General features: G+C 37.6%; 1 protein-coding gene across 8 annotated transcripts in view; it reads right to left on the bottom strand.

Annotated features, from left to right (window-relative positions):
• Window positions 1-787: 787 nt before the first annotated feature.
• Window positions 788-10,302, bottom strand: part of Acbd6 (acyl-CoA binding domain containing 6) — a 178,469-nt gene continuing 168,954 nt past the window's right edge. For 3 of the 8 annotated variants that reach the window (XM_074047312.1, XM_074047316.1, XM_074047314.1), the window contains one exon: window positions 788-1,074. In XM_074047312.1, the coding sequence (XP_073903413.1) occupies window positions 920-1,074 (155 nt within the window). In that variant the 3' untranslated portion in view covers window positions 788-919. The remainder of the gene's footprint in view (window positions 1,075-10,302) is intronic. The other 5 variants (XR_012438800.1, XR_012438804.1, XM_074047315.1 and 2 more) reach the window with 3 other exon arrangements.

Here is a 10,302-nt window from a genome sequence, read left to right as displayed (position 1 = left end):
TCCAGGCCAGCAAGGGTAAAAAGTTTGTGAGACCCCATGTCAATGGAAAAAAAAGCTGGATGTGGTGGTTCATGCCTGTCATCCTAGGTAGGGTAGGAAGTGTAAAACAGGAGGATTGTGGTCCAGGCTGTAAAGGGCTGAAGGCGTGGCTCAAGTGGTAGAGCACCTGCCTAGCAAGCACAAAGCTGAGTTCAAACCCCAGTATTGCCAGAAGAAAAACAAAAAGCCCTAGGAAAATTTCTCTCCCTTTTTGTGAAGGTAATTTTGAGGCATCCTGACCAAATTGACTAATTCTCCAGAATCTCTGTCTCAATCCTAGGGTAAGGTTGCTGAATATTATTCCAAAATGCCCAAAATTTTAAGGTTTTTCAGTAACTGGTTGTTGAATCCTTATGTGACAAAATTCTGCCCTTTCTCTCTTTTACTTTCTTTTTCTTAATAGCGCATTTCATTCTTATCTTCAAAAGTCTGTCTGTTCTCTATTCGGACTTGCTGTACAAAATGCTGCAAGATCAGTTGCTCTCCACCACACTGGGATTTCCTGAACTTCCCTAATTGCCAGGGTAGTGCTGATGGGCACATTTTGCTTCTGTATGCTTTTTTTTTTAAGGCAGCCATGTTTTTAGTATTGTGAAATATGATCTGTCTGCACCTCTCCCCACCCTCTAGAGCAGTGATAAATTTCAGAGGACAGAATTGGATTATATTATGCACAGTACACATGTTCATCACCAAAACTGTATCCCCAGAATGTATGCATGTAGAATGAATTGCTGAGACTTCAAAATTCCACTTCCTCAGAGCTGATTTTATTAGCCAATGCATACCGAAGATGAGTGGTAAAAGAAGTATTATTTTTGCAGTTTCTTTCGTCCTGAAACCCTTTCCTATCATAGAATGTGGTTTTCCAGACTATTGATTAAGCCTTGAGAGCTGTATGCCGCTGCAGCACCAAAGAAACTGCTTTGCAGCCTGTCACCTCTTCTGGCAGACAGCCGTCTTGGTCTCGGAGAGTGGGGTCAGCGCCAGACTGGAGTAGCAGCTCCACAATGTCCAAAAACTCACAGGCAGCAGCTGAAAGAAAAATTGACAAATATGAAAGCAAGTTTACAGTGAGACAGAGAAACGACTCCACTTGAGCAAGCAGAAAGGCTGAGCAATAAGGAATACTGAACAGTGAGCAACTTCAGTGGCTGAGGACGATCACGCCTTGCAATGAGAACTGTGGCGTGACACTAGATTTCAAGACGGGAAAATCAAGCTTACCTTTCTGGTCGCCTAGGAACACTCAATCAAATGTATTTTTTTTTTTAATTGTGAGGCTTTTTGGCTCTATTTCTTAAGGATAGAATGAAGGCAAAGAATAAAAAACAGTGTTTGGGATGGAGGCGTGGTTTAAATAGTAGAGTGCTTGCCTAGCAAACACAAGGCCCTGAGTTCAAACCTCAGTACTGTCAAAAAATTATTTTTTATCTATATCAGACTAATGATAGGTGTATGCCAAAAGGCTACAAGTACTGTGTCAAAGAAAACATTCTGTTTTTTCTTGGAAGATGGGATACTTATATAACCAACTGAACTTTAAAATTTAGATATGGGAAAAAAGCTGGTCTAGTAATTAGACCACTGCTCTGCAGAATCTTTTAAAAAGAAAGGAAGAAAGGAAGGGAGGAAATAAAGGAGGGATGGAGGGAGAGAACCAAGGGCCTATAAATATTAAGAATTATTACAAAGATCGTATGCTATTGCCCCAGGATGGACAAACGGACCAAAGAGTTCAAGCAGAGAGTTATCTATTCTTTTACCATATATGGAAACTTGATTTCTGACAAAGTTGGCATCACACAATCAATGAGGAAACAAAGGTCTAATAATTAGATGGGCTGAGCAAACTGTGTTGAAGGCAAAAATATGCATTTCACACAAAATGAAACAAATGGTAATAAACAGATGAAAAGATGAGCGATCACATTAACAATCAGAAAACTGAAAATTAAAACCAAGAGATACTACTTTATACCCATTAGATTTGTGAAAATGAAAGCCTTTAACAAAGCTGAGCATTGAGGAGACCCGCAGCCAGGGAAACTCCCTTCAGACTCTCAGAGTATGCATGGTATTACAGGTTAGACCTAAACATACACATACCTCCAACCTGGGGTTACAACTTCCAGTTGTAATCTACAGAAACTTCTGCTTGTGTTCTCTAGTAAATATTTGTAAGAATGTATATATAGTACAGCCCAAATGCTCACAGTTCATAACATAAAACACTGCTCACTTGTAGAGTGAAATCCCACACAACACTGAAAACAATGTTGGAGGAAAAAAATAAACCAGAAGAGTACATTCAGTATGATTCTGAGACATATGAGTATGTAGTGAAACTGTAAAGGAAATCATTAATAAAAAATGTGGGAAAGTGTAATAGTTAGGGGTGCTAGGGAGGGTCATGTGATTAGAGACACAGGGGCCTTCAAAGATGTCATTGGTGATATTCTATTTCTTAAGCTAGATGTTGGGTTCAATTTTTAAAAATTGAGCTATGTTTCAGAGTACTCATCTACATTTTATATACTGTTTTGTAATGTCACACACTATATAACAAAAGGTGTTTAAAAAGGTAAAGAAAGAAGGGTATAGAGCCTGATTCCGTGGCCATTTTTATTGAGCAAATACTGTGCCAGTCATGTCAAGGATACAAGATACTGCTACTCCCATTTTGCTGTGTTGATTAATCAGAAGTTGAATTTTGTCAACAGCCTTTTCTATATATATTGAGGTGGTCATGTTTTGTTTTGATGAGTTGATATGGTGTTATTCAATTATTTTCAATTGCCAAACCAACCTTGCATTTCTATGATATACATATTTGACCATGATTTATTATCTCTTTTCTATCTAGCTGGGTTCTATTTGCTAATATTAAAGGTTTGGTTTTTTTTTTCAGGGCTAAGGGTGTGGTTCAAGTGTTAGAGCATCTTCATAGCAAGTGTGAGGTCCAAAGTCCAAACTCCAGTACTGGGAAAAAAAAAAAAAAAAGCACCTATAAGGGATCTTGACTTATAGTTTTCTTTTTTGCTAAAGTTTTCATCTTGTTTGGTATCAGAGTAATGCTTACAGATTAAGTTGAGAAGTATTCTCTCCTCATTTTCTGGAATAGTCTGTGTGTAGAATTTGCATTTATTTCTTCTTTAAAACATTTAGTAGGAGGGCTGATAGAGTGGCTCAAGTGATACAGTGCTTGCCCAGCAAAACCTAGTAAGCATGAGGCCATGAGTTCAAGCCCCAGTACCACAAAAACAAACAAAAACAAAAACACATTTGGTAGAATTCACTACCAGAAAAAAACTGAGGCCTGGCAATTTTAGTGTGGGAAAGTTTTAAGCTATGTTTAAAGTTTTAAGAGATTCAATCTCTTTTAATAGATATAGGGCTATCCAGGTCCCTTTTTTTTTTTTTTTTTGAGAGAGAGAGAGAGAACTTTAGTAGTCTATTTTCCAAGAAATTTGTCCCATTTCATCTGAGCTATTTGTACAAAGTTGCTCATGCTTCCTTATTCTCTTTACAATATCTGCAGGATACATCTTGATGTCTCCCTTTCATTCCTGACACTGATAGTTTGCTCCTCCTCTTCTTTTTTTTTCCTCTTTGAGTGATATGGCTAGAGTACTATTGATTTCATTAATCTTTGTACAAAGAACCAGTTTTTTTTTTAATTTCACTGGTTTTTGGTTTTGCATTTCAATGAGTTCTCTTGTGATTTTATTTTCTCCATGTGCTTTGTGTTTAATTTGCTCTTCTTTTTATAGTATTTTTAAAAGGTGAAAGCCTAGGTTGCTTATTTGACACTTTTCTTTTCTAATAAAGGCACTTCATTTCCCTCTAAGCACTGCTTAGCGGTATCCCACAAATTGAGTATTTTCATTCAGTTCAAATTTTATAATTAATCTTGGAATTTCTTTGACTTATGAATTATTTAGAATGATGTTGAAGTTTCAAATAATTGGGAATTATTCCAGATAAATGTCTGTCATTGATTTCTAATTTATGTGGTGGTCAGAGAGCAAAGTTTGTATGATTTCTACTAGTTTATATTTATGGAGATTTTTTTTTCTGTTTTTGTTTTTTATGAGACAGGCTCTAACTATTTAGCTTAGGCTGGTCTCAAACTCATCACCTTCCTGGCTCTGCTTCCTGAATGCTGAGATTACTGGTGTACACCACCATGCCTGGCTTGTGGAGGTTTGTGTTTAATGGTGAATGTTCCATGTGTACTTGAAACAATGTATATTCTGTTTATTAGGTAGAGTGTTCTATGTCAATTAAATGAAGGTATTTGATAATATTGTTCAGTTCTACCATATCCTTACTGAATTTTTGTCTACTTGAAGTCTATCAAATACTAATTTATTGTTTGACAAAGGATTTTTCTTACTTTTTTTATCTTATAATTTTTGATTGAATGCAAAACATTGTGTATAGGAGAAAGTAGAGGTTGAGGTAAATCACACAAGCTACATTCAGAAATGGGCATTATCTCTTCTGTCAGGCCATTAGTGGGGCTTTTGGGTCAATTTCGTTAGTACTTGGATTGGGCTTGGGGTTATTGTTGCTGTAAGTAACTTTAGTGCATCAGTCTCCAAATTTCTCTAATGACAGGGTTGCTCAGGCTTAGTGCCCATTTTTGTGTCAGTACTTTTCCTCTAGCTTTGGCTTTAGCAGTCTGCACCAGAACCGCACAAGCTCTGTGCTCTGACCTCTGCTCCATCAGTAGACTGCAATTACTACTCACAGACAGGCTCATGGTAGGGATGAATAGGGAGTTCTTTGTCCTTTTGCACTGGTCTCACTCTCAACCAAGCTTCAGGGGCAGGGATTTCTCAGTACTCCACTCTCTCTCAATTCCTCAAATGTCAGCTGATCTCTGTCTTGTGTATGTGTGTTGGGGGGGAGGGACTGAGGGTATCTTGGGTTGGAGATCTTCCCGCCCTGCCCTAATGGCAGGACGCCTCTGCTTGTGCATCAGTGCTGGGTCCTGGGCCTATGGGGTCCCGTGTCCTTCACCAGAAGTAAGTTTTCCTTTTACTTTTAGCCCAATGGCAATGGCTATCTGCCTAGGCCAAGGGACAGGAGGAAAGGACAAAAGAAGAGTGTTCAGTTCTTCTTTCCCAATAGCTTAAGGATTTTGCTTTGTATGAAATAAGAGTAAACGATTTACGATATGGTGACACTAGTTAATAATTATTATATTCTTGAAAGTCACTGAGAGTTCATTTTAAGTGCTGTCATCACAAAAAAAGTATGTGAGGCAATATATGTTAATTAGCGCAATTTAGGCATTTTACAATGCATACATAATTTAAAACACCATGTTGTATGTGATAAATATGTACAATTTTTGTGTGTCAAAAATTGATTTTTTAAGGCTGGGTGCCAGTGGCATATGCCTATAATCCCAGTATTTGGTTTAAGGATTTCTTTTTTTTTGGTTGTTCTGAGGTTTGAACTCAGGGTCTTGCACTTGCTGGGAGGGTGCGCTACCACTTGAGTCACTCTGCCAGCTAATCCCAGCATTTGGGAGGTGGTGGCATAAGTATCGTGAGTACTAGTACAGCTGGCTACACAGAGAGACATGGTCTCAAAACATACCAAAAATAAATAAGCTAAAAATTTAAATAAATTAAATGTTTAAAAAAGGAAAGAAAGAAATAAGGGTCCAGGGAGGAAGGAGGGTTTTGTGCCATTGTGCCAGTGAGGTGGGCTCCTTCTCAATTCCTCTCATGAGTCCCCAGCTAATGAGGAGAGAATGTGGGTAAGGACTCCTCATCTGGGGCTCCCAGTTAATCTAAAATATCATGGCAGCTCAGTTTGCTACTCAGGAAAAAGTAAAGTAATTTTGCTGGCTCCCCTCACCGTCTAGACCTCAAAGTGAGTGCTTCCAGTTCAGAACCAACAGCAGAAACCAAGTTGTAATGGGCTAAAAATCTAAAAGCTTTGGTGATCTTTTACATTACTTATCCTGACAAACTTGGGCACCATGCTGTAGTCCCTAACTGCATAGGCTCAGAGGTGATTCTAAATGAACCAAAATGGAGGGCAGATCAAATTTGCTTTCAGCAGTGTGGAATTTCTTAGAAGACTACTAGATCTAAAATGTTCAACTAATATATGAAGAATAAATGAATGGAGAACAGAAGAAAATGCAGAGAAGTGAAACTGCCTATTTCAATGTGGGGCAGTTGGTGATTGGCTGAGATAATATATTTGGGGAGCTCAAGAACCATTCTGCATCTTGAGGGATGGTACAGGGAGGAGAGTAGAGACAGGACCATCTTTGTCAAAGCCTAGGATCAAAGAGCAAGTATTTAGGAATTTTTTTTTTTTTGGTGGTGCTGGGGATTGAACCCAGGACCTCACTCATGACAATCACACACTGTATACCACTGAGCTACAATCCCAGCCCACCCTCCTGTAAACTCCAGCTTACATTGAGAATTTAAAGTTGCCTCCTCTCTCCATTTTTTGGGGGTATATTGAGGATTGAACTCAGGGCCTCACTCCAAAGTAATTTTAAATCAACATTTTAATATTAAATTTTTGAAGAGTTTTACCATGCACAGTGCATAACAAATTAGAGTCAAATGGAAGATAGTCTCATAAAATAGAAGAAAGTTAAAGATATACTGTTTAGTATCAAGTAGCTGTGAGACAGTATATTTACCCTGCATAGAACTAACTATATAAATAACATGTGTATTTAGAACAACAATCACTTAACCTTTGTACTACAACTATCAGTCTCAACTTAGTGTGAGGAACACTTGGGTAACTTTAAAAAATAAGACCTTTTTAAAAGCAGTGTCAGAGGAATAAACTCAAAGTATAAATGTGTAACTCAGGATAGTAAGCAACATCCTCTATCAGATCACACTTGGCTCAAACCTAACCCAACGCTTACACATGGGGTCGGGGCTAAGGAAGTGGATGATAAAACTGAAACACTAAAGGCGGCACTCTCAGATCAAGAGACAATGACATAACCTTTTCAGCAATGAGAGATGATATACTCTATGGATACCAACCCAGAAATGGAGCTTAAAATTTAAATTATACATCTAGCGGACTATAGTCAAGCAGCTAACAAAATGCAACCTGAGTTACATAACAATTGTGAATGTAAATAAAATGTGAATAAAATTTTAGCTCAAATCCAAACTATAAAATGAGATTTATATTTTGAATTAAGAGTTGCAAAAACAGTACTTCAGAGCAAGGACTGTGGTATTCATATAAAAGGAATTTTATCAGCGAGTGCCTGGGGTTTAGGCAAAGACAGACTCACATGGAAGTACAAACAAGCAAGATGTTGTAATAGAAAGGAAAAGGAGACCCACCGACTTAAAGGACAGTGTCCTTCCTCTGAAGCCACGCAAGTGAATCTTACCCTGGTATGAAGAGGGCACTTGCAGTACCTGTGTGAGATTGGCCCACGTTGGTGCCCAAAAAATAGCTGTTGAAAAGAAATACTTGGTATCTCTAAGTTGATGGCGAGCTACTTGAGTATGTGCTTTTCTGTATTCCCCATTACATCGAGCACAGTGCTGACAACTTTGTATTTGCTCAAACATCATTAATTGGTTTCTCTGCCTTTGGCATCTTCAGTCAAGCACAAGTCACAAAGTCGAGCTGTATTTCAGAAATGCATAAGCTGCCCACCCCCTCAAGACAAAGGCAAACAAAATGAGAGAGGGATGAGAAGGAAAGAGTGCTAACATTTTACCAAATTAATGAGGGGATATATTGGTGCCCACAATGTGCTGGGAAATACAAAAACAGTCACAAGCCCATCTCGGAAAAGCTTGAGCAAGTCTATAGGGACTAGAGCAGTTGCTAAATTTATGGTACCCTGGAAACCTCTATTTGTTAAGTGCCATAGAGGCAGCCCTGACATTGGCACAGGTGAAGATGAATTTTTATTCTGAGCAGTGAGCCTTCTGACTCCATTAATCCTCAGGGTTTTGATGATGAATTTCTTTCTTTTTTTTTATTTTATTTATTTTCACTCTAATGCCTCCTCCTACTGCCCTGTAACAGTGTGGAAGGAATAGAACAGATGGTGCTTTACGTGGAAGACCCAGAGCTCATGAGGATACAGAGCCTGCCCACTCTGCAATCACATGACTACACGTGCAAGGAAAAGCCTTGATTTCCCCTGGGAGACACAGATGCAATGATATTAGTACTCCCAGTGGAGGAAGGGGGGGGACCGCTAACAGGCTATTTATAAGGAAGACCTCACTTACACCAATATATTCTTCAGCAAAGACCATTGTTTAATCACAAAATAACAGAGAACTAACACCTGAAGATTCAAAACACCCAGGCAAAATGTAGGCAAATAAGAGTTTTAATATGCCTCTACATAAAGACCATTTAGAACCAACCAGTAAGGACATACATACAGTAGTACAATACTGGCCTCTAGTTAACCTAGGATTGGCTCTGACCCAGTTTTAATCGGAAGAAGCCAGGATTTACAACCTGCTTAAGGATGGAGTTTGACAACTGCTCTAATCAGAAGGGCTGTCAACACAAGGACAGCTGTCAAGCTCAGCCATAATTCATAAAAAATAATAGCTAAGCCTCCAAAGACCTCCCCAGTACTGTCTGCACTCACTAGATTTAACCATACTTACAGTTTTTTTCCCCCATACTTAAAGTTTCATGAAAGTTTCAATACTAGGTTAAGGGCCCTAAAATCAAATCAACAAATAGCTATTGAGTGTCTACTAAACAAAAAGGGTTGAGTAATATTAACCATGTTATGACATCCTGGTATATAATATTTGCTTAATAAATGGTTATTATTATGATTATTATTATATGTAAAACTGTTTTGGATACCCTAAAAAGTGGCTAAAGTCCAGTGTAAAAAAATAAGAAATTAAAAGTGAATCACTCTAAAAGTGATTACTAATTAAACTTAAAATATTAATTTTTATGAAACATTCCTGAGTTGTCATAATATTTTAGTTTTATATGCTTATAATACCAAAACCTCTGACTAATGAAACTATTTTAACATTTAATTTTCATGATTATAACATATATGGCATTTTGTTTTTTCCACAATGGTTAATATAATGTGAGAGACAGAAATACAGGTTGTTTTAATAGACCAATTTTGGACGAGGTTCTTTAATGAAGGATAATTTTTATTAATGTCTCACCTTTTAGTGAACAGAAATAAGAATATAAAAGCACATAAAACGACAAAGATACTGATACATTTTTACTCACAAATAGTGTCTTGAAAATTAGCTTTGACTTACTGATCAAGGTCACCAAGGATAAAGGATATTCCTTTATTTCTTTAAAAGATTATCTTCCACAAAATAATGTGAGTTTTAAAAGAATCCAGGATTGTAACTATTTATGAAATTATGAAATGAGGAGTGGATATAGAATCAGAAGACCAGCACCAGTGTCTTGGCTCTGCTACCTACAACATAATTACCCAGTTAAGATCACACCACCTTCTGGCTTTCAGCTTTTCATCTGCAAGTGGGGGAAAACAATACCTAAGTTCAGGCATTTGGTGCAAAGATGGAAAAATAGAAAGTAACACTACTACCTCATCTCTATTTAAGGCTTTTTCTTGTATAAACTTTTTATTAGAGTCCAAGAGTACCAAAGTCACACATACAAAATTTCTTAGGATGAACCCATCCATACATGGATCAAAAACCAGATCAGTAGTACAATCTCAGAAACAACACTGCCCAGGTGACCCTTCCAGTTCTACCTGCTCACTTCCTCCAGAATAGTCACTCTCCTGTCTACTAATGCTGGAGATGAGGTTTTCCTGTTTTGGACCTTTATATAGATAGGAAGCATACTGTATGTGTCCAGCACCCTGAATGTCACAGTATGCTTGTGAGATTTCTCCAAGTTGTTGCATGTGGGTATAATTAATTCTCATTGCTACATGGCATTGCACTGGATGAAAACTTTAGATTAACCTCATTAATTCTGGTAATTCCTGAACTTGAAAATTCTAATGTTTTATCAATTCTGAAAATTATCAGTGAATATATTCTCATATATTGATTCATCTCTCATCTCTCCTTCTGTAACACCCATTAAAAATACTGAAACTTTCTCATTTAAAAAAAAATAGCAATGGGATTAAATCCAAGGCTTTATATGTGCTAGACAAGTGCTCTACCACTGAGCCCTTTTAATAGCCTCTGGTTCCACACTTAATGTCTCTAATACATTTTCTATCTCTTTGTTTTT

The sequence above is a fragment of the Castor canadensis genome, chromosome 11 (assembly GCF_047511655.1).
Source record: "Castor canadensis chromosome 11, mCasCan1.hap1v2, whole genome shotgun sequence".
Lineage (NCBI taxonomy): Eukaryota > Metazoa > Chordata > Mammalia > Rodentia > Castoridae > Castor > Castor canadensis.
This window is presented reverse-complemented; position numbering and strand designations above follow the sequence as displayed.